At 33.8% G+C, this 24,853-nt stretch overlaps 2 protein-coding genes and 1 pseudogene across 2 annotated transcripts; 2 read left to right on the top strand and 1 right to left on the bottom strand.

The window, feature by feature from the left end:
- Positions 1-2,874: 2,874 nt before the first annotated feature.
- LOC11435418 (heat shock 70 kDa protein 8-like) lies at positions 2,875-5,206 on the top strand (annotated as a pseudogene).
- Positions 5,207-9,661: 4,455 nt separating this feature from the next.
- Positions 9,662-14,768, top strand: LOC11431480 (DEAD-box ATP-dependent RNA helicase 53, mitochondrial). The gene is made up of 7 exons (XM_003617253.4): positions 9,662-10,087; positions 10,302-10,429; positions 10,827-11,238; positions 11,662-11,760; positions 11,869-12,093; positions 13,207-13,368; positions 13,927-14,768. Exons 1-7 carry the CDS (start codon positions 9,767-9,769, stop codon positions 14,350-14,352), a joined length of 1,773 nt encoding a protein of 590 aa, XP_003617301.2. The 5' UTR covers positions 9,662-9,766; the 3' UTR covers positions 14,353-14,768.
- Positions 14,769-17,039: 2,271 nt separating this feature from the next.
- Positions 17,040-22,491, bottom strand: LOC11436592 (N-acetyl-D-glucosamine kinase). Its single transcript, XM_003617256.3, has 7 exons — positions 22,043-22,491; positions 20,558-20,705; positions 20,177-20,368; positions 19,103-19,231; positions 18,791-18,960; positions 18,095-18,225; positions 17,040-17,480 (listed from the first exon to the last, which is right to left on the bottom strand). The coding sequence occupies exons 1-7, from the start codon at positions 22,296-22,298 to the stop codon at positions 17,400-17,402; spliced, it is 1,107 nt and encodes a 368-aa protein (XP_003617304.2). The 5' UTR covers positions 22,299-22,491; the 3' UTR covers positions 17,040-17,399.
- Positions 22,492-24,853: the final 2,362 nt, after the last annotated feature.

Genomic DNA, 24,853 nt, shown 5'->3' on the forward strand with positions numbered 1-24,853 from the left:
AACGAGAGTAAAAATAAAAGAGAAGAAGAGAAATATTTATGTAAGTGATTTGAGAAATTGATAGCAGTTTGAGATCGTATACAAAAATAGACCCCATTCACACGATGATTTTTCTAGGGTAGGTGATCAGAATCTATCTCAACGTTTTTAATGATGACAATGCGTTTTTTTATGAGGAGGAAAAAAGGAAAAAGTAACGAAATTAAACAACTATACATTTTTTTTTATTTTTGCAAATAAAGCATACATTTATTATTCTTTTGACCCGACATTATAAAAAAATATATTATAGAATTGAATGAAAAGAAGTAAAAGTAATATTAATTTTATTTTTCGTAGAAAGAAATATACGAGTGTTGTTATATTTTTATATTGAATTCAACTCATTCTTACACGTCTGTTTGTAAGGTAATGAGTGTCACTTTTTAAAAATTCATTTAAGTTTTTTTTTGGGATGTTAAGAACTTAACTTTATTCTACGTGAGATTAAAGTTTTTCTCAAAACACTTCTAACAATCAACAATATTTAGTTTATTTTATGCGTATAAATCGTGGGTGGTCCAAAACCATGCTCTAATAGCATATTATATTTTTATATTGAGTATAACTCATCATTACAAAAGTAACTTCTGAGATAAGATATGTGACTATTTATAAATTCATTTTAAACCTTATCCTTATTTTATACAAGACTTCGATTTTTTATTTTTTTTTAAGGAGCTTTATACAAGACTTTGATTGTTTCCAATAATTTCTGCATGATTATATTCTTGGTGTTGGTTATCTTAGTGCATTTTGATCCTCTACTGTCGTAGTGTGTGTTGTAGTTGTAGTGATTGTTAGATATAAATAGAGAAATTTTGACACTAATGAGGATCTAAATTAAGTGTGAGACCATGTACAATGGAAAAAAATTTCAATATCCTTCAACATTTACTTTTTCAATTCCCAACACTCCACATCATTTTCTCTCTCATAATTCAACATCCATTCAATTTTTATCTCTCCAATAATTTTTTCATTCAACACCATACCCCACCACCTTTTATTTCTTATTCTTATTTAATTTTATATTTTTGTTTTTATAATTAACTAAAATTATCGATTATAATTAAATTAAAATAATACAATCAACTATTTATTTTTTAGTTTTTTTTTGGAAAAACAAAATTTTGTAAAATAATTTATTTTTATTTTCTTAACTTAAAATGCGACACACAAATAACTTAAAATGCAAGACAACAAACTAAACACGCGACACACAAATAATTTAAAATGGAAGACAACAAACTAAGCATACAACACACAAGTAAATGAGTAATCAGAAGAATTTTGGGTGTTGAATTGATTATTATTGGGATCCATTTTACTAAACAAAAACTAAAACTTCAAAAGAAATGCAAATAATAAGATTAAGAGAGTGAAAAATTTGATTTTTATTCTGTGTCCAAATCAAATGATCCAAGTTTCTATTTGTAAATAAAAAAAAAATCACGAATTTTGGTAAAAAAAAAATAATTTTTTTTTATTTGCTATGAAATAATTGAGTCCAAATTATTAAGAAAATAAAAATCCAAGCAGCCAATCATAACAAGCCACGTGTCACTGCGGGCCAGGCTTTCAACATGTTGAACCTTTTCAACACCTCTCTCCTCTTCCCTCATATTCAATAGCCTCCTCCAATGGTCTCAACATGTTGAATATGGCATTCAACAAGCCATTGTAAATGGTCTGAGAGTGTGTCTAGTAAGCTCTAGACTAGAACAACACTACCCACTTTGTATTATAAAGACAGTCGGTGTCTCTTTCTTTGCGATGTTGCTTCTTTCATGTTCCACATTGTCTTGTTGCTCTTGTTGTTGCATGCATCACCACTGATCAGGTTTGTCCAAAAATTGACTTGTTTTTTACTACTTTCACCTCCTCTTATTCTATTCTAATCAAGAATGGTGCTTGTTTTTAATTCATACTCAACAAATTGAATCTTTTACTATGTTTCTTACAACATTTGACATTCAAAGATGTTGATGCTGGTCAGCAATGCGATTTCTATTTTCTTGTGTCTTACAATTTTGGGTTGTGCCTAACTCAATAGGGCCACTTAATGTAGTATGGCCCAAGGGATTATGAATGAATAAACAGTCAATTTGGTCTCTAAACTATGAAAATATATTAAACAGTCCATAAACTATTATTAATCCATCACATCAGTCCTAATTTCCTTTTAAATTAAAAGAGTGAAAGATAATCCAAGGCCTGTTTTGATGGATTTAAAGTGGTTTAGAGATTGAATTAGTGTGATAATACTCTACTCTCTCCGGTTCTATTTATAAGAAAAAAATTGTCTTTTTAGATTCATTGTGTAATTAATGTATCTTGTATTGAATATAGATCAAATATATTATTTATGCAATGAATAAAAAAAGACAATTTTTTTCTTATAAATAGGACCCTGAGAGAGTAATAGTTTAGGGATCAAATTGATGGGTTATTCAATTATGAATAGGTTCTAATACCATCTTAAATTTTGTGTTGGTACAAAATTGTCTTGTAAGGTGATATGACTGCTCCACATATGAACACGTGTTCATATCATATCTCATCCACTCACCGGATACGTGACCCGGAGTGGCCATGATAGGGATAACCTATATCAGCCCAACGTATTCGTGAGTGGCCGCAATAGGGGCAATCAGGTGGTCCAACAAATATTTAATAGACTCTGATTCCATCTTCGAATCTCTGGTTGAGCCTAACTCAATCTAACAAAACCGGTTTTAAGAAAACCATAATAGATATTTGTTTAGGCCATATCTCATCCAATGTGAGAGAGCGACTCTTAAATGTTTGTTTAAAAATCATTATAGTATTTCATTCTTATGATTGATTGATGATAATTTACTCACTATTAGCCTGCTAAAATACCTGTATAAATTATATATAGATTCTGAATCAAATCATGTACTTTGTTTTTAAGTTGGCTTATAGGTGTTTGCAACAAGACCTACATGAAAAGGCTACGTGGTTTTTCAATGTCAAATGACATAACAATCACAATATTTATAATTTTATTTTCTGCTGTGTTAGTGAAAACTGAAAAGTGCAAGCTTACTCCTATCATTGTTGTATACTGAAAAGTATGGATAAGTCATAATAAAGCATACCACAATCACATTTAGATAATTGCATTGTCTTTGTCCTCTTTCCGATAGTGACTGTGTGGGTTTTTAGATTAAGAGTGCTCGATTTTTCCATATATGAATTTTTCAAACAAAGTAGTTATGTCTGAGTAGCTCTTAATTATTTAAGCTATGAGTTTGAATTGTTTTGTTTTCTATATCATATTGTTTGGTAGAAAACTCTCTCAACCCTCCCTTCTGTTAAATGCAAGATGGCAAAATATACACTGTGGCAACTGGCAGTGGAACCACTGGAGAGGAAAAGAAACTAGCTTTTCCTGAAATAGCAGTTGGAATTGATATTGGCACCTCACAATGCAGTGTAGCAGTATGGAATGGTTCCCAAGTGGAGATTTTGAAAAACAAAAGAAATCAGAAGCTTATAAAATCATTTGTGACTTTCAAAGATGAATCCCCTTCTAGTAGAGTTACCAGCGAACTCTCCCGCGAGCGTGAGTTGCTATTTGGAGATACAATTTTCAATGTGAAACACTTGATTGGGAGAGTTGATACCGACCCCATCGTGGTCCGTGCAAGTAAAAATCTCCCTTTTTTGGTGCAGACCATGGACATTGGAGTTCGCCCCTTTATTGCCGCATCAGTGAACAATATATGGAGATCCACCAGTCCAGAAGAAGTGCTTGCAATGTTTCTGGTGGAGCTAAGACTGATGACTGAAACTCATCTGAAACGACCAATAAGAAATGTTGTGCTTACAGTTCCAGTTTCATTCAGTCGACCCGCCTAGAGCGTGCTTGTGCGATGGCTGGTCTTCATGTTCTTAGGCTGATGCCTGAACCAACAGCTGTGGCATTGTTATATGCACAGCAACAACATAAAGCTTTTCAAGAAACTATGGGCAGTGGAAGTGAGAAAGTTGCTCTCATTTTCAATATGGGTGCTGGTTATTGTGATGTTGCTGTGACTGCTACGGCTGGAGGAGTATCCGAGATAAAAGCTGTGGCAGGAAGTACCATCGGTGGAGAGGACTTGCTTCAGAATATGATGTGTCATCTCTTACCAGATTCTGAAAACATATTCAAGAATCACGGGGTTAAAGAAATTAAATCGATGGCATTACTTCGAGTTGCAACCCATGATGCAATTCATCGGCTTTCCTCTCAAATCAATTTTCAGGTTGATGTGGACTTGGGAGATGGTTTGAAGATATGCAAGGTTGTTGATAGGGCAGAGTTTGAGGAAGTGAACAAGCAGGTGTTTGGAAAATGTGAAAGCCTTATCATCCAGTGTTTACATGATGCAAAGGTAAAAGTTGAGGATGTAAATGATGTGATAATTGTTGATGGATGTTCTTATATCCCAAGGGTGAGGAATCTTGTTACCAAGATATGCGAAGTAACAGAAGTTTATAAAGGTATAATAAATCCTTTGGAAGGTGCAGTTTGTGGTGCAGCAATAGAAGGAGCTGTTGCTTTAGGCATCATTGATCCATTTGGAAACTTGGACTTATTAACCATTCAAGCCACACCGCATGCCATTGGAATTCGAGCTGATGGAAACAAGTTTGTCCCAGTGATTCCAAGGAACACTAGAATTCCCGCGCGCAAGGATCTACTTTTCACAACTATTTATGATAATCAAACTGCAACATTGATACTTGTCTACGAAGAAAATCAGTTGTTGGGATATATCAAGATAACGGGAATACCAGCAGCACGAAAAGGAGTTCCTGAAATCAATGTGTGCATGGACATAGATGCTGCAAACGTATGAGAGTTTTAGCTGGTGTTATGATGCTAGGATCGCATGCACCTGCAGTTTCTGTTATGGAAGTGAGGATGCCCATGGTCGATGATGGTCATGGTTGGTGTGCCGAGGCCCTAAATAGAACCTATGGCGGTACAATGGATTTGGTTACCCTCAAGAAGGCTTAAATTGATATCATTGTACCACTTTTTGTTGTTTTCTTGTGTTTCAGCAACACAAGTTGATTTACATGTATAATGTCTGTAATATATAATGGAAATGAAACACAGGAAGACTTTTGTAGTTATTGTAAAGAAAAAAGGAAGACTTTTGTAGTTATTACTGCACTTTGCTCTTTAAACTCCAACATCTCTAAATTAATCAAATCACGTTCTCATCAATGTTTTTACTAGGGTCTCTTTGAATACGTTTGTCACATTATGTGACACTGATTTTGGACACAGTAAAATTGTGACACCTTTTGAGGACCTAGATTGAGTCTGATATTGCTATTTTGGGATTTTAGTGTTGTTGAACAAATTCAGGATCAACAATGATCTAAAAGGAATATTTTCTGTTACGGTGCAAAATGATATAGAATAGAATGACAGTATAATTTTATTTCCACATACACACACCATAGTACAAATGGAAGTTTTCACAAGATAGATAACATTATATATAGGCAGATACTTAACCTAGAGAATTACCATTTGCCACATAGGTAAAAATTGGAAGTTTCACTTAATTGCAACTCAACTAGTTTTCTTAGCCTCATGATATCTCTCCTATGAGAGTTGCCTACCAAAAAGGATTTTAGTGGAATAAAGTGGCTGAGTTAAGTTATAAGGTTGACCTTTTCAAAATATCAAAAGCTCAAGTTTGATCTATTATCTATTATAGACTTATTTATAGATTTGAGTCTGATCTTTTGAAAGTTTTATATGACTTTTAGTGAGTGTTTATTTCCGCATTGAGGCATAACCAAACATACATTTTGAGTGAAGCTTCAATTTTCAACTTCTATATTTTCACGTTTAAATAGCTTTCAGACACGAGATTTTGCCGCAGCCTTGTTCTAATCATACCACTAAAAGTTTATTTCATACTAATGAGTTAGTACACCAATTAAATTAAATTATATTTTGCCCTAAAAAAACAAAAAATTAAATTAAATTTTGAGATTTAACATGAAAATTAAGAGAATCAAATTACAAATTTATTTTATAACAATTCATTTAAATATGTTAAAAATTAATGTAGGGTAATATTTTTATATTAGTGAAAAAGTTGACAAATTTACAAAACTCTTTTTTTATATTAGAACATCTACAAAACTCTTTTTTTGAAAGAACATCTACAAAACTATAACTAAAAGAACTCACAACAAATATTGACTCTATACAATAACCAACAATTGAAAAGCATTTTTAATAAATTATTTCTAATACTAAGTGAATAAGCATTTTATTTTTTAGGGAATTGAATAAGCATGATATCCTTCATTATAATCACAAAACATGACTTCTAAGTGTGATTCATGAAGAATTAATTCTATCAATCTAGTTAACAAGTTTTAATTTCAACTAGTAAAATGTCGAAATTGTTAGAATGGACGTGAGTTTTAAACTCCGACACGGCGATACCTCCTGTAACACCCCGTTTTCCCAACATAAAAATTTCATAAAAATAATCAGAGTATTCACATAAAACGGAATGTCACATTCTTTTCTTAAAATCATAAACTGAATAAATAACTATTTATTCTTTAAAATTCAATAACAAAATCTTTAATACTTCGCAGCGGAATTTATTCAATAACTAAACAGTCTTTGACACGAAGGCCTCTTCATAAATGTCTCATAAAAATCTAATCTAAAAACATAGTCATAAATCTTCAAAAACAATACGTAAGGAATAGAAAAGCAATAACAAAAGATCTCATCCCGTTACGTATCAGAGCACCTAAGACACACGAGAGAGAAAACTCACACGACATCAACTATTCTTGGTTACCTGCAAGTTACTCATACGAAGAGCAACATTTCCAAGCAGAAGGGGTGAGATTTCACAAAACAATAATATCAAGCATATAATTCATTAATTATATTTAACAACATAAATAACTTCATCTATTAGTAATAATAATTCTTCATGTAATAATTCTTAATAGTTCAACCAACTTCTAATCATCATTTCATAATAACATAACAACACAACTTAATCATCAGTTAATAATAATAATAATCATATACAACATGACATAATCATCACTTAATGATAATAATCATATAAACAAACAACATATTCATCTTAATCATAATCATGTAAACAAACAACATATTCATCATCTTATATTGATATAACAACAACATAAACAACAATGATTAATAAATATTAATACTTCACTTAGTTCTTTATTAACAACTCATTGACAAATGACAACTCAACGACAACGCAATTTCTACAACTTATCAACTCAACAACTTGACAATTTTGACAACTCCACAACTTGACAACTTGACTATGCAACTTAATCTTCTAATCATGCATGTGGTACCAATCTTTGAGCGTAAATAGGCTCCCATGCCATCAAGCACTCAACTTTATTTGAGCGTAAAAAGGCTTCCAGGGCATCAAGCCCTCAACTTAATTGAGCAAAGGCTCCAGGGCATCAAGCCCCCAACAATGAAATGCTAATGCATGGACTCGACCTCTTAGTATCTTAAATCGACAACCTCTTATATAATCCAATAATTTGGAACTTCATCATCTTAATCAACTTAGACCGACTCATGCAGCTTAGTTAAATAACAACAGCAACACAACAGTATACAAAAACAGCATGACATAATAATATCAAATGCAAGTCAATAACGTCCCAATTATTCACATATAATTCAAGTAATGCATATACAATTACATCACAATATAACAACATCAAATAATAATCAACATCTTAAAACATCATATATACATATAACACTTCATCAATCATGGACAATATCGTATTCACAACATATACATTCATATACTAATTCATCAATCATATTCAATTATTCACTGTGACCTACGTGCAGTAATTTAACTATAAATCAAGTTCTATAAATCCTTTTGAAGTCAAACCAACGGCATTAGAAAGCTAACATTTATACCTACAACTTTCGTGTTTACACATAAGACCAATTATGTACCAATCAATACCAGTTTTCATTTCAAATTCGGACAAAGTTGTGCTCAAATTCATAAAAATTCACTGTGACCTACGTGCAGTAATTTGACCATAACTCATAAACCGAAAATAATTTTCAAGTCAAACCGACGCCACTGGAAAGCTAACACAATTATCTACAACTTTCATGTTTACACCAAAGGCTAATTCAAAACAGAAACATGTGAAAAAGACGCAAGAACATGAAACAGGACATGCTGTCAGAGAGCAACTCGGGAAAAACACACTTTTTACCCCAAAATCCCAATTTTAACTTCCATATGCCTAAATTTGATCCCAAAGTTTGTCTAAACATTTATATACATCAAAAGAGACTCAAAACCATATAAAACTTGACCCAAAACATTATTTTAGAAAATCATCAAATAATCACTTTTGACCCTAATTCCCAAATTCTCAAAAACTAAAACCTACAACATGTTAAATCCAATTTTCAGAATCAATGACTTAAGATTATTGAATGTTAGTCCCACCCTTACCTTATAACTCAAAATCGCGGCTTTCTAGGTCTTTCTCCCTTCTCTTGGCTTTTTCTCCCTTTTCTCCAAAATTGATCGTACGTTATGTTTTTTTTTTTTTTTTCTAAACTAGGTTTCTCCTATTTATAACACTTTATTCTATTTTATCTTATTTATCTTTCTCCCCAAAACTCTCTCAAATCTCATAACAACGCTTAAACTCAATATTATTTTATTTTCAAATCTTATTCTATTAAATAATATAATATAATAAGCTACCTAATAAATCATATAATATATTCTAAACTCTTCTTAATAAATTCTAGACTCAATTAAACAATTAAATAAAACAAATAATTCAAAGAGGGCGTTAAACCTCCACTTGCGTGTAAATTTAAAATAACTTTGTCATTTCGCCTATCTATAAAAAAAAATCTATAAGTCTAAGAAGTGAATTATGTATGTCGTCGTTGTTGTCTGACGACAATCACATCAATGTTTTTCTAAATATTTTAATTGATTTGATGATTGTGTATCCATGTTAGAGGAATGCTAGCAACAATCACTTTTGAGCATCCTCTCTAACAATCACTTTCTTATTGGATAAAATCAATGTATGTCCCACCACTTTGTGTGAGTTCAGTTTTCAAAGTGTAGACCCACAATACTTTAAACCAATAAGAGAGTGAGAAGCTTATTGTAAAAATTATAATGGATAAAAATACAATTTAAATGAAATAATAAGTGTAAAATTGGAAGAAAAAGTGAGAAGCTATAAGCTCAAACGCTACTTGGAATAGCTTCTGAAAAATAGCTTATAAGCTCGTGAAATAAGCTATAAGCTCATGGTGAAAAGTGTTACCAAACAGAGCTTTTTTTGTCAAACGAGCTTATAAGCTATAAGCTAAAAGCTCTTTTTTAGGTTAACCAAACAGACCGACCGGGACGGGAAGAGGTTTCCTCGTTGCATCTTTCCACACAGCATTGGTTCTGACAAAACTACATTTAAGGGCGCATGATACACAACAAAAGACCCGCACACACATGATCACTCACTTCTCCCCAAAATATCTCCTTCTTTCTTAAAAATCAAACCTTTTTTCATTTATCTCTCTCACAAAACCCTAAACCCTCAAATCTTCTTATTACACTCTCTAGGGTTTTTCCATTTCCACTTCCACCAATTCATCATGATTACAACAATCCTCAGACGCGCTTCTTCAACCATCTCACGGCGTACCATCCCCGCCGCCGCCGAGATTCTCTTCTCCACCACCGCCGCCACTGAGCTCCGTCACCTCACAGCAAGATCCTTCCACTCTAAATCACAACCCTTACTATTCCGCGCTTCTTCTGCTTCTCGCGCTGGTTACGCCGCCGAAGCTTTTCCATTCGAAGAGCCTTCAAAATCGAATAGCGATGAGGGTCTTGAGATCGCGAAGCTTGGGATTTCTCAGGATATTGTCTCTGCTTTGGAGAAGAAAGGAATCACCAAGCTTTTCCCCATTCAGGTTTGCTTTCAATTAGGGTTTTTTTTGCGTTCAATTAGGGCTTTCACACTAATTACGTAAATTATGATTTGTGATTAATTGTTTACTAATAACTATTAAATTAAGTTAATTTAAGCTGTTGTTAATTTTTTTTTTTTTTGAGGGAAGGTTAACTTTATTTATTGATTTGTTTGTCAAAAAAATAAACTTTATTTGTTAATTTGAATTTTGTTAGAGGGCTGTGTTGGAACCTGCTATGCAAGGTCGTGATATGATTGGTCGAGCCAGAACAGGAACTGGAAAAACTCTTGCTTTTGGGATACCCATCATGGATAAGATCATTCAGTTTAATGCTAAACATGGGTTTGTTATTTTATTTTTAGTTGAATTTGAGTCCTACATTTTTCCGTTTGAATTGAAGCTAGATATAGGCTGGATAAACAGCTTATTTGCAGCTTTATAGCATAATTGCTTATGATGATAAGCGCTTATGTAAAAGCTATTTCTATAGCAAATACTAAAATAAATTTAAATTGTTTTTGGTATAAGCATAAACTGCTTTGGTAGGATATCTTATAGAACTTGTGAAAACAGTTGAAAACAGCTTATGAACAAGTCATAAGCTGTTTTTATAAGTTCTCCCAAACAGTCTCACAAAACTTATGCTAATAAGCTCAAATAAGTCGATCCAAACAGGCCCATAATGTAATTGGTATCTTTAACTGTTAAACTTTACATTTTTTTGTGGTTGATATGGCAGGCGAGGAAAGGATCCTCTGGCTTTGGTTTTGGCGCCGACTAGAGAACTTGCGAAGCAGGTTGAGAAAGAATTCTACGAGGCGGCGCCTAATTTGGATACTATCTGTGTTTACGGGGGTACCCCGATCTCTCAACAGATGAGGCAGCTTGATTATGGTGTTGATATAGCGGTTGGTACGCCTGGACGAATTATTGATCTTCTTAATAGAGGTGCTCTAAATTTGAAAGAAGTTCAGTTTGTTATTCTTGACGAAGCCGATCAGATGCTTCAAGTTGGATTCCAGGAAGATGTGGAGAAGATATTGGAGAGATTACCCGCTGAGAGACAAACTCTCATGTTCTCTGCAACAATGCCAACTTGGATAAAGCAGTTAACACGCAATTACCTGAAAAATCCTCTAACCATTGATCTTGTAAGTTTTGCTGTTCTATTTTTGTCACTGGGATAATGCCTTTAAGCATTCAGGATATGTATTATTGAAGTTTTGTCAAATGTTGCTTGAATAGCCTCCTACCATGATTAAAATGTTGAAACTAAACCTATTAACTGTCGTATTAAGGCGCATGAACCACAATGGAATATTATAACATTTGATTTATAAGTATACCAATGCAATGACTGTGTCTGTCTATGTATACTCGAAAAAATTTGGGTTTCAATGAATTTGTTTTCATCCTTCATAAGGTAAGACAATGTAAATTTTTGTATATGAATTTAGGAAGCCTTTATGGCTATGGTCATCTAGAAGTATATGGAATAATACTCTTTGAGATCAACACAGTCAGTCATTTTGGTTTATTGAATACTATTTAACTGTGAACTTATTGGTACCTAGGTTGGAGATTCTGATCAGAAGCTGGCAGATGGAATTTCACTGTACTCGATTCTATCTGATGCGTATGTCAAAGCAGGAATTATTGTTCCTCTAATTAAAGTATGCCTTCTGATACCATCGTTCCTTGACTTGTGCTAGTTCCAACTAATGATCCGTCATATAATCCTCTTAATTTTGTTTTCTCTTCGAAAAATAATCCTCTTGTAGGAACATGCAAAAGGAGGAAAGTGTATTGTTTTCACCCAAACAAAACGTGACGCTGATCGAATATCACATGGCATGTCAAAAAGTATTCCATGTGAGGCATTGCATGGAGATATATCACAAATCCAGAGAGAAAGGACGCTTGCTGGCTTCAGAAATGGCCATTTTAATGTTTTAGTGGCAACTGATGTTGCTTCACGTGGGCTCGATATACCTAATGTTGATCTTGTGAGTTCCTTTTACCTTTTTCCCCCATTGACATCGTAAAGTTATCCAATATATTTTATTCCATATATTAATACAGATATAAAATGATGTAACCCCGTTATAACAAAAAAGTATTTAGTCCCGTCTTAGGTGATACATACATGTGTGTACATGACTTATAATAGCATTATTTAAAAAAAAAAAATACTTATAAAAGCATTGATAAGGAGGGTAGACTGAAAAGAGAATAGTCTTACCGTTATAGGTGGAGGGAAACCAAGGAAAATCTCAGTCCAAATCTAAGAAATATTTGGATTTAAATGGCCTGTCACTAGACGTGGTTGATGACAAAATGTTATGCGAAAGCGCATTGGTTGTTTCTGTCATTTGAAGTTCAAGAGAAATACTTTCTGGATATAGTCTGTTAACTATATACACATTTTGTTATTGTGTGAACTGGATTTTCTATTCTTTGCACATGCATTAATTTTTTATTTGGAAGTTCAGGTCAATTAAGCGGTAGATTTTAGTGAACAGCTACTGATATTTATCATAAGTATTTCCTCCTAATGTTTTGAAGTGTTCATTTCAGATCATATAGTATTCTTCAAAATTTGCATTACGCATGCTACTTCTGTGCTTCAATAATTTTTTTTATTATTTAACTATCTCTATGGCACGGATCTAAACATTCATTCGTTCATTCTTGTGTGCTATGCTGTCTGAGCTTCAAAAGGGATAATTTTGTGACAGATGCTCAACTCTTACATCTGCAAGGGAAATATTGGAATAAATGTTTTTTTGTTTTCGGATGTTGAAAATTAGATATTAGAATCTTGGATGTAAGGGGTAATGATAGGATCAAAAAACAACATGCATCATGAATGATCTGGAAGTCTTTTGTGTTTAGGTGTGTTCTTGTATCTTAATGGGTTCTGTTCATGGTTCTATACATTTTGGAACATTGTTAGTTTTTTTTTGTGTTATTCTTTTGTATGCATCTGGTCTTTTTTGATTTCATATGCCTAAATTAGTGCAATAAGTTACATGCATATGCAAATACTTTTAACCCAACAATTTTGTCAATATGTTAATTTCTATATATGTGAAATTTGAGCTTTTTTCCTCATATAGGTTATTCATTATGAACTTCCCAATAATTCAGAGATATTTGTTCACCGATCTGGACGAACTGGTCGTGCTGGTAAGAAAGGAACTGCTATTCTTGTTTATACACAAGATCAATCCAGGACTCTTAGGACTATTGAGCGCGATGTAGGCTGTAAATTTTCAGAGGTACTCTCCCTGCATATTATCGATTTCCATCTGTCAATCTTTATTACTTGAAGTTGCACCTTGTTTATTACTATTTTTCTGGTTTTAGAAATTAGACTACATTTAGAGGGTAGCATATCCTCCTGCCTTAATTCCCAGCTTGCCTGTGAAACACCAAGTACCGACAAAAGTCAAGTTACTGAAAATCTAAATTTATTCTGGCACTCCTCAAGTCTTATAAAAGTGCCCCCTTGTTTTCACATTATTTCTGTTTTTTAAGTTTAAAACTGCTAGAATGAAATTATATGTGGAACCCATCAATTTAGTTTCAACCAACAAGAGTTGTGTTTTTCACATTATATTCGAAGTTGTGTTTCTAGCTCTTAATGTTTTCATTCTTTCCTATACAGAATTGTGAAAACAAAGTGATAATTACTATCCTCAAGTTATTATTATATCATTATTTTATTCATAGTGTGATTGTTGCTACAATTACTTTATGCCAGTTGTTAATTTATTTTTTTAATAGTTTGTAAAGATTAATGATCACTCTTTTTTCCAAATATTCACGTTTAACAGTTACCAAAGATTGCCGTTGATACTGCATCACTGGGCGGATTTAGTGGTGGCGGCAGATTTGGTGGTGGTGGTGGATTTGGTGGTGGCGGTGGTGGCCGATCTGGTTCTTTTGGTGGTGGCCGTTCTGGAGGCTACAGTAATTCAGGCGGGTTTTCTGGTTCAAGACAATCTGGAGGGGGTTTTTCTGGTGGATCAAGCTCATATGGTGAAAATAGATATGGCGGATCAAGCTCTGGTCGTTTCGGCTCCTTCGGTTCAGGTGATTCAGGCAGTAGATCTGGTGGATCCTCTGGTGGATTCAGCAAACAAGGTGGTTTTGGTGGATTCGGTGGTGGTTCAGATCGCTCTGGTGGATTTGGTGGTGGTTTTGGAGATTTTGGGTCGGGTAAACCTGGCGCATTTGGTGATCGTCGTGGCAGAGATTAGAATGATAGAAAACCATTTTAACTTAATGAAATATCATAATATCACCATCATTTCTTGATGGTTTTAGTTTTTGTAAAGTTTTTTGTTCTTTGATTTCCTCTAAAGTTTACTGGCATGTCGGCTTGTGGCCGAATCCCTATCACTGGATTGGAGAAGGGTATAACGTAAGAAACACAAGTTCACTCGGCCATATTTTTGTTCAGCTTCAGCCGTATTATATCGTGCTTCCATCTATCAAAAAGGATAGAAAGAAGGGTTTTGGAGGCAAGCTTTATCAAGAAATGGGCAGATGAAACTCTTAGAAAGTTGTAGGGTGTTCTACTATTCTATTTTATAAGAAAGATTTGTTAAAAGAGAACTCTCATCTATTATGTAATATCTACCTATTATTAATTAATTTGTTTTTTGCCCGCCCACCCTTGGTTATTACTTGGGTCTGATAAAATAAATTATTAAATCAAGTTTATTAAATTCTGTGATACATGCCATTATATTTGATTTTGACATTTTTTATATGTTGCATTGAATCAATAGGGAAAACTCTTCAACATCTTAATCTTTGAGGAAATTTTATGCTCAACTATAAAAACTTGCTGTATTGTGTGAATCAAGAGAATAAGGCCAGTGTTGCAAATGTATTAACAGCAATAGACGAGTGCTCATCACGTGAAAGTCAGATTATGAGGGAGTATTACTATTAGAGAAAGTTAGAGTTTAATTCCGATAGGCTAATGTGTAAACTGCCTTACGCTGTTATGAAAGGTAATTGAGATGGCCATTTCCTCCCAAAATGGAGAGGATCTGCACTCAATGAGGAGATAGTCAACCCATAAAAATAGGAAATATCTATGTTTTAATTTATATAATGAAAGTGAGTGAATGAATTGAGAGAAATCGGTGGTAACTAACGATGGCGGCATCACCATCCTTTTGTCATAGAAGGAGCAGATCATCGAATTTTCAAACAAGAATGATGGCAGAAGCATGTTCATATTTACCAGAGTTTACCAGAGGAGTTATGGGAATGCATCTTGAAATTCCACAACGCAGACAATCACACTTTGAAGTCCGTCTCTTTCGTCTCCATACAGTTTCTCTCCATCAGCAACCGTCTCCGATCCTCCCTCGCAATCACCGATCAAACAATCCCTTCCCTTCCTCTTCTCTTTGAAAGGTTCCCCAACCTCACTCGCATATCCAAAAAAGTTAACCTAAATTTACACCTTCGTCAAATCCCTCAGTCTCTCCCACCACAACCTCTCTTTTCTTGCAAAAAGGTTGCGAGCTATGTCCAAACAGATGAAAAATTTGAGCTCTTTCACTTATACCAAAATGGCTAATTCCAACAAGAGTGATCTATTCATCATTGCGGATTGTTTCTCTTTACTTGAAGAACTGAACTCAGTTTCCCCCGTTTTTTTGGCAAAATTTGTTTTATGTTTAGTGATGATGATCAATGCTTGGCACTGCCCAAACTGCGCAAGATTAATTTATCTGGTACTAAGATCACCCGCAAAGCTGTTAACCATCTCTGCAAGAACTGTCACCTTCTTGAAGAGGTCATCATTAACATGAAAGTATTCTCCATTCCATTCGATATAGTTGTAGTAGTTTTTTAATTGATTTTGTTGAATTAGAATTTGTTTCTCAATTCGGTTGTTTGTTCCTGCAAAGAAAATTATTGACTTAGATCTTATTATTTATCACACTTTGAGTTTTTTCTTTTATTAATAACTGAAATCTATCTAATACTCTTCTGCACATTAATTTCTATTTTTTTGAATTAAGCGTAGATTGTTATTTGACAAACTAATAAAAATTGATTAAAATTAAGACTAAGTTGAGGCTGGTTTTCACTATGTCAGTCAGTTAAGCTGTAAATAAACCAGAAACGTTGCATTATTTTTGTCTGATGCATATGATTTTACAGTCTCATCAAATCTTTCAATGTATATATAGTCATTCATTTCATTGGTTGTGTGAACTGGCTATCTAATATATTTTATTCCATATATTAATACAAAGTAAAATGATGTAACCTTGTTGCAGAACAAAAATATAGACCCCTCTTAGGTGATACATACATGTGTGGACATAACTTGTATAAGCATTGACAGGGAGTGTAGAATGAATAGAGAATAGTCTTCTTATGGTTATAGGTGGGAGGGAAACCAAGGAAAATCACAATCCCAAACCATTCTCCTCATATGAGATGATACATACAACGTGATTCTTGTTAGAGATGAAGAAGCTGTGGAAACTCAAAACTCAGAAGCTAAGAGTATCCCCCCGATCTCGTTGAAGTATTGCGTAGAGCTTATAAGTCTGAAGATTTTGACAATGTTGGAGGTGTTTTGGTGAGTAGAGATGTTGAACTCAGAAACCAGATTCAACATTTACATCACAATGTCAAACTATGGATATCATTTTCAAACTATGGATATCATTTGATCTATATAACCAATCCCACATATTGAAAATAATGAACTAATAATACTGATTTAGTTTAAAAAATTTAAACCAAATTAGAAAATTTCGAAGGCGTCATATTTGCAGCAATGTCTTAACTTGTATAAAATTCCGCAGATGTGATATTACCAAGTAGGTGAAATTTAGGTTGAAGATATACGTAAATAACAAATTCAGATAAAGCCACACTTTACTCTGGTGGAATCATAAGAGGCATATAAGTACAAATTAATTTGCTAATCAGTTAATGATAGTAAAAACCAATAGTAATTTATGTGACAATAAAGACAACTCTCGGATGGTTACACTTACACCTCTGGTAACTATTTACACAAGCAAGGGTTTAAGGTATGATCACAAGTTCACAAAGAAAAATAATTTGAGAAACTGTGCCTCACTTGGCAAGGACAGGGAGGAACTAAATCCTACCAATGTACCATTTGCTAATAAAATATAAACTTTGAATGTACATAAACTATATGGCATATTGATTTTACTTTACAGCCAAGAATTGGATTTTTCACTTCCTTTCTTTTTTATCAATATTTTTCTCTTTTATTCCACTCCATCATGAATTGTCAGCGGCTGCATAATTCCTTGTTATATTCTTTCATGAAAAAATTCCAAGCTAACCATGCTGCCCCAACAGCAGGCTCTACCTGTTTGTTTGCAATAAACCAAAGTTAAAATTTCATTCTATGCTAAAGATTCTGGAAAGAGTAATTTTATTACAATGGTCCCCCACTTTGCAGAACTATGACAAATGACAAGCTGTTAGTTCCTGAGATTATTAAATATTTCAACAATTATCATGACTGCAAATTGACTCTTAACTTTTATAACTGTCAAGTTGATCCTTAAGATTATGTTCAACAATGACCAATTTACTGAATAGTTTTCAGAACCGGCGACCTTTTTTGAAATACTATAACAAAATTTCAAAATGACCCCTTAAATTTTCCTTAAGGACTTGTGCTGTAAAAACATTTCAAATTTCAGATATCATTTTGGAATTTCGTTCAATTCAGAGATAAAATTTCCCACCCCTACGATTTAAGGGAATAAATTGATGATTTACTGAAAAAAAGGAGCAAAAATATTTGACCTTTTATATAGTTACCATAATGCATGAAATTTCATCTAAATCACAAGGAAAGGAGGTCTAACTTCAAAGCATTTGTTTTCAAAGATGGTAAACAGCCTCTAAGCAAGGTTAGTGCATCATAGATACATAGAAAGGCAACTAATAAAATAGATGACGATATATACCGACCTTAGGTCTAATGGGAAGCACCCTGGGAAAGTATTTGGAAATGCATTTTATTACTTCTTTCCCTACATCCCACTTTGTGTTTGCTTCAAGAACACCACCAACCATGACAAGCGGAAAAGCGCCTTTTTCATCTGCCAAAATTACAGAATATCAGTCATAGATACATGAATCATCATCATATAGGTTATGCAAATGTTCATAACAGACAGAGAAAAACCATCAATTTCTTTTAAATTTAAATGAATGCTCTAGAGGCCAAGTCAATTACTTCAAAATTTATCCATACTTTTAATATAAGGTAAAGTTTGCAGCTGATGTTCTCAAAAGAAATACTGCAGCTAAATGACCAAGCAGTAAAATTCCTAGATCCTATGTAGCACTGACATTTACGATTGAAGAGGTGCCCAGTGTCCTACACTAACACGACATGTATTCACTCACTTTAATTTTCTCAAACTATTACATGTGTCGACTTATCAGTGTGGTTTGTATGTCAGTGTATTTAAAATCAATAGATGTGACTTAGAACCGCATTAAGATCTACACGCAATTGCATCATTCAAGAATTAATGTAAGGTTTTCTTGTGAGGCAAAAAGTGCAAGAGAAAATGCTTCTTTTTTTATCCAAAGTTTGACAAATTCCGCGAAGCCTTGGCAATGCGTGTTAAAATATGTTTGATTAAAACAACATCTAACCTTGACCGCACAATCCAAGTCTCCCTACAACAGCTTTAACACTTGAAGCCAATTCTTGTGCCGATTTTAGCAAGATCTTATTTGCAACCTCATCGCCAGCCTCTGCACAGGATACTACAACTGGAACGAGTGCTGCAATGCGGGCCCAAGATGGATCTGCGTAAGTCCACCTGATTTTTAAAGAGACGGGCAGATGATTGAGACCCTATATCCAGCTCAAAATGGCTTTAAATTGTAGGATTTCAAAATATTACTAGATATTTACTTCACAACTATGTGTGGCAGGAACAATTGTAAAACTAGAATATATACCCAATCAATTCTTCTGCAGAAGAAAGACCAAGCGTTTGTAAAATACTACTCGTCAGCATTGTACTTGGACCACGACCATCATGCGCTTCTATTACCGCAGTTAGTGCCTGCGCAGATATTCCATATCCACTGCAAATATTAAAGCAATAATGTCAACAAAAAAATGGATATAATCAAGTTGGACATCACATGAAAGACCTTCCCTCCTGTTAGGGTGTCAAATGAGAGTAAGAATTTTTACATTGGATGAAATGAGGGTGTTGAGCAACATATAAGCGAGGGACCCATATACCCAATGTTTTAATGTTTTGGGTAGGGGTGTTCACATCCAAATGTGGTCCAAAAATACTGCAAACTGAAAAAAAAGTGAATCTTATTGGATGTTTTTGGATCAAATGACTTTTTGCCGCAAAATCGATCCGAACTGATTCGCAAACACCCCTAGTTTTGAGTGTAGATGTGGTGTCCAAATCATTTAAGTGTTGAGATCTCTCAAGTGTTTTAGACTCCCCTTGTGACCCAACACCCCCAAGGTTCTTTTTTCAAAAAAAGAATTCCTAGTCATATTATGAGTGATGTCATATACATATGGTGATGAAATAGATTTGAAAAAAAAAAAACTAACATCAATTTATAAGCTCGAAAGCATTTTCCTGCTAATTGGATTCTCAGTCTACCAACAACACCTTGCTTCACCAGAAGCTCATTTTCATGTAAAAAAGTGCTAGTTTGGACTGGCTTATTTAAGCTTATCTACTAACATAAGCACTTGTGAGACTGTGTGCGAAAGCTTAGAGAAACAACTAATGACATGTCCATAAACAGTTTATATCAATAAGCTCTCCATGATTGCTTATGAAAACAACTTATAGTTTATATGAAAAGGTTTGACTTTATTTTACCTTTTGTTATAGAGATAGCATATACATAAGCACTTACATGATAATAGTTTATGCTATAAGCGCTTAATTAAGTTGTTTATCCAAACAAGGCCAAGGTGTAGAGGGGCGTAACATAGGAAAGTGCAAGAGATAGGGAGAGAGGCAAGACAAAGAAATGTTTGCAAGAGTTTACCTGCCCCAGTCACCTAAGACAGGTCCTGCGCCTGCAGCCCTTGCTTCTCTTCCATCTTCAGTAAATCCATATGCAATGGTTCCTGTGCCAGCAATTAATACACATCCATGAAGTTTGCCAATTGTTCCACTTGCAAGAGCAGCAACAGCATCATTCTGAACATATAACCTCACATTACTTGGAAATATATCCCTGTTAAAGTAGCAGAGAAACAATAATTGAGATTAAACAACAAAAACATCTTTAAAGAAATGAACCACAAAAATGCACAATTAAGTCACAATTTAACTAAAGTTTCAATACTTTAGAGTAATATTAGCAGGGACCAAAAAACTTTTTGAATGCAAAAAGAAGAAGCAAGATACAGTAATATAGAGCAACCTAAGCCAACTGAGAATTCTTTGTTGATCTGTTGGATGGTTAACACCGGATACAGCCAAACATACAGCTCGGACGGAAGATCGTTTTGAACCACACTTTGAAAGCGCATCTGCCATAACTTGCTCTAATGTTTCCCTTGCAGCAATTTCTGTAGAAAAAGTGGTCAACGGTAACAATTAACATTACGATTATCCTTGCAATGTGATCTTCATTTTAATCATATATGGACTGAACGATGGTACCAAAACATAGCAGTTTTTCCTAAATGATGAATTTCTAACAGCTTACAATCAAATAAACTGTTAGAACAACCTTCTACAATATAAAACAAATGTTTTTCTCCTACCAAATTGCCTAAGCCATAACCAACATCCTCAAATTCTCCTAGTATTGTAACCAATCGCAGATTGTGGAGAATAACAATTTGTTCAAACCCTGCTATGCTACACTGCTATGAGTATAACACAAGCTATTGCTGTCATTTGACAAACCTTTGTACAAAATAGTGTATCGCTATTGCCGTTATTTGACAAACCTTTGTACTAAATAGTGTATCGCAGAACAATAACAATTGGTTCAAATTCCACTATAGCTGCTACAGCCACTATTTGACAACATTGAATCCTCCCTGCCCACTATCCCTAATCCACAAGAAAAAAAGGGGGAATTGAAGAAAGTCAACACTAAACCAAACACTATTAATGTAAACAACCAAATCACTCAAAATTCTCAGTACCACAACAAGTATTGCTACATAATAACAAACAAACAAAAACACCCCGACAAACCCAGAAAACAAAAAATCAAAACTCAAAATTAATCCAAAAAATAAAGTCAAACAACCAATCTAATAGAGAGAAACCATAATATAACAGTTTTTCCTAAACGATGAATTTGTAACAGCTTATATCAATAAACTGCTAGAACCACTTTCTCAGGTAAAAACAAATGCTTTTTCCCACCAAATTGCCTAAGTCAAAACCAGCATCCTCAAAATTCTCCTAGTATTAACAATCAATCACAGATCGCAGAAAACAGTGATTTGTTCGAATTCTGCTACGCTTCAGTGCTATAAGTATAACACAACTATTGCAGTATTGCCGCTATTTTACAAACCTTTATACTAAACAGCTTATCGCGGAACAATAACGATTTGATCAAATTCTGCTAAGTTATAGTGCTACTATAACCACTATTCGAATTCTTCCCACCCACTATCCCCAATCCAACAGAAAAAAAAGGGGAATTGAAAAAAGTCAACACTAAACCAAGCAAGGTTTATCAATGTAAGCAACCTAATCATAGCACTCCAAACAAGTATTACTACATAATAACAAGCAAAAGCAAAAACAAAACACCCCAACAAACCCAGAAAATCAAAATAATAAAAATTGAAAATTTATCCAAAAGAGAGAGAGAGAGAGAGAGAGAGAGAGAGAGAGAGAGAGAGAGAGAGAGAGAGAGAGAGAATGAATGAGTAAGAACCTCCAACACTATTATGATTAGAACAACCAGCAACAGCCCTTGAAAGAATAGGAAGAGATTGAAGCTGAGAATGAGAAAAATGAATGATCATAGGCATACAAATACAAACAGTTGAGGTTGTTCCACCATCTAAACCCAATAAAACACCATCTGAGACAGAAACATTGTTAATGTCATTCTCAAATTCCCATGTTTCACCATTCCTATACCTCTTCATCTCCGAATCAAGAATCAATTGCCCCTTCTCCGGCATCATAAGATATTTGAATTTTGAAGAGAAAAATCAATGTTGACGGAGAAGAAAGGACAAGGATATGGAACAATGAGAAAAAGACTAAATTTTTACGAATTTTAAATTGAATAAATATGTATGTAACAACCACTGTCTCAATCTCTTTTTCTTCCGAGAGATAAAGATTGGGATTTTTTTTTTCCAAGAGTTATAACACTTTTCCAATGTTTGTGGGGTTATGCTATTTATTTATTTATTTTTATTATTTACTTTTTCTTTGACTGAAACTATATATTTTTTTCATAATTTTTTTATGCATTAAAGATTAGGTGAGTTGTGTAGTAAAATTGAATTTCATTTCGGTAACTCTCGCTATGTGTATAATCTTTTTGTATATCCCTCTTATATTACATTTTCTCCCGTCTTATTTTCTTATATTACACTTTCTTCCATCTTATTTATTATTATTTCTCTTTCCTCTTTCTATTTCATAAAATACATAAAACCACTTAAAATTAAGGTGACTTTCTTACCACTGAAGTGGCTCATCAGAGTCAGGACAGGTTTCAAAGTTCATAGGACACTTATGGCCGATAATTAATCCCATAAAAATTGAGAATTAACATTTTCCGCTACAAATTATTAAGCGGCTGACACTTTAGTTCTACTATCAATTAAGTACATGGTTTTGGGTTTATAAGAGACAATGCAAGTCCACCACCTATGCTTATGGGGATTCTCTTAAGTGAAATTATCTCCATTTTGTCTATTGAACCAATTTATATTGTTCACCAATACTAAAATTGAGAGAATATCACTTGAGAGATTTCATTTTGTCTATTATTAAACCAATTGTTATTGTTCTTGGATACGCTATTGTTTTATTTGACAAACCTTTGTATTAAATAACATATCGCATAACAATAATAATAACAATAACAATTGATTGACCGATTTATCTCTTATAAAAAAAAGACCGAATGATGTATTTGTCTTTTAGGAAGATTGTTGTTGGGGCATAGCATGAGGAAAAAAGATTTTCGATTTTTGTGTTGTATATCGTTCCTTGTTTTATCTTGTTTTATGACTATTGTTTAAAATCAAATATGAAACAGTTGACTTTTCTTGCAAATCAGATGGACACAGTAAAAAATTAATGCTTTGAATACCAAAAATAAAGATGAATGCTTTGCGAGCTAGTGAAATGTCAGTGTGTTTGTTGTTTAGGAGGCTCTTGTTTGAACTTAAGCACCCCTTAAGTAGAGCTGGATAAAGGTTTGCATTTTGAATTAGTATATAGGGACATGTTATAAGGAATAACGCTTGGGTGAATAAAGCCATAACTAGTTGCTCATATTCAATATAAGTTCACTTAATTGTTTGCTCTATGCGATCCTAATCATGATTGTTGTTCGTGTAAGATAATATTTGTCTTGTTTATTTCATTGCATAAATATGTGTATATACAACATAAGTCTGGATTATCAAATCGTTAATGTCTTGACTAACAAGTTGTTACTGACTTGATAATCAAGACATTACCAAATATAAAATATACATATTAAATATAAAATACATTTACACATTCTAATACACCCCGTAGTCGAAACTTGAGGTTACCGGATGTTGAGACTATATCGAAATTCATTAGAGTTGCCGTGTAAGGCCCTTAGTAAAGATGTTGGCTATTTGGTAACATGAAGGAGAACATGTAACACACAAACCTGGCCATGAGCAACTTTTTCACGCACAAAATGAATATTCATCTCAATGTGCTTAGTGCATTGATACGACAAGGATTGCCGGAGAGATACACAAAATATAACAAAACTTACGTTATCAACCATTTGAGTTTGTTGTGTCGCCTTCATGTTGGATTAATGGAATGGAATGGATTAAAATATTTGACAGGACAGCTTTATAGAAATATTTCTCATTAAAAAATGAAAAACTTAATCATTTCTATCAATCTCTAGGACTAGTAGTAGCTGACACATGATCCTAATTGGTGGCTGATCAACTCAGGACAAGGCCATGGACTAACCTGTAGAGCAACTCCAAACACATCAGAACACTTGCATGATGGAGTTCTACTTCTAGTTCCATTCACTTCATGAAGGTTGATATCAGATAAACAAATATCAGTAAAAGGAGAATTTTTCATTCCTTGTATAAGACCAGCTTGCAAAACCTTCAGACCCCACACTCACAATTGTAATACCCTTCACAATTGGGAGGGCATTGAGGTCACATTTATCATCAGGATGGTCTCCAACATCCCCTGAAATCTGTATTCCTTCCTTGCATTCTCCATATATATAGACACACTTATATTCTTTATATACCCTCCCCTTTTAATGTGTCTTAATGTGTATACCAATTCCCATGTCGTTCACATTATCCACTCGACCAGATGTTTCACTGACACCGGCAATCCCTATGAACGGAGACGATCCACTCACATGCCGGATAGTAATGCTAGAGCTAAGACGGCCGTATGAAATTCCGTATTTGTCCCATCCACTCTTCATTGAGACAAGATCATCTCCGGTGGATATGTATCAAAGCAATACAAGTTT

The sequence above is a fragment of the Medicago truncatula genome, chromosome 5 (genome assembly GCF_003473485.1).
Source record: "Medicago truncatula cultivar Jemalong A17 chromosome 5, MtrunA17r5.0-ANR, whole genome shotgun sequence".
NCBI classification, from domain to species: Eukaryota; Viridiplantae; Streptophyta; class Magnoliopsida; order Fabales; family Fabaceae; genus Medicago; species Medicago truncatula.

What these genes read in the sequence shown, in the direction of transcription:
- LOC11431480 (XM_003617253.4), top strand. Translation starts at nt 9,767, where the DNA reads ATGATTACAACAATCCTCAGACGCGCTTCTTCAACCATCTCACGGCGT. An exon ending in CCAAGCTTTTCCCCATTCAG is followed by an intron (nt 10,088 to 10,301) that starts GTTTGCTTTCAA and finishes GAATTTTGTTAG; the next exon opens with AGGGCTGTGTTGGAACCTGC. An exon ending in TTATTGTTCCTCTAATTAAA is followed by an intron (nt 11,761 to 11,868) that starts GTATGCCTTCTG and finishes ATCCTCTTGTAG; the next exon opens with GAACATGCAAAAGGAGGAAA.
- LOC11436592 (XM_003617256.3), bottom strand. Translation starts at nt 22,298, where the DNA reads ATGATGCCGGAGAAGGGGCAATTGATTCTTGATTCGGAGATGAAGAGG. An exon ending in GTCTTAGGTGACTGGGGCAG is followed by an intron (nt 19,232 to 20,176) that starts GTAAACTCTTGC and finishes TAATATTTGCAG; the next exon opens with TGGATATGGAATATCTGCGC. An exon ending in TCTGCAGAAGAATTGATTGG is followed by an intron (nt 18,961 to 19,102) that starts GTATATATTCTA and finishes TTTAAAAATCAG; the next exon opens with GTGGACTTACGCAGATCCAT.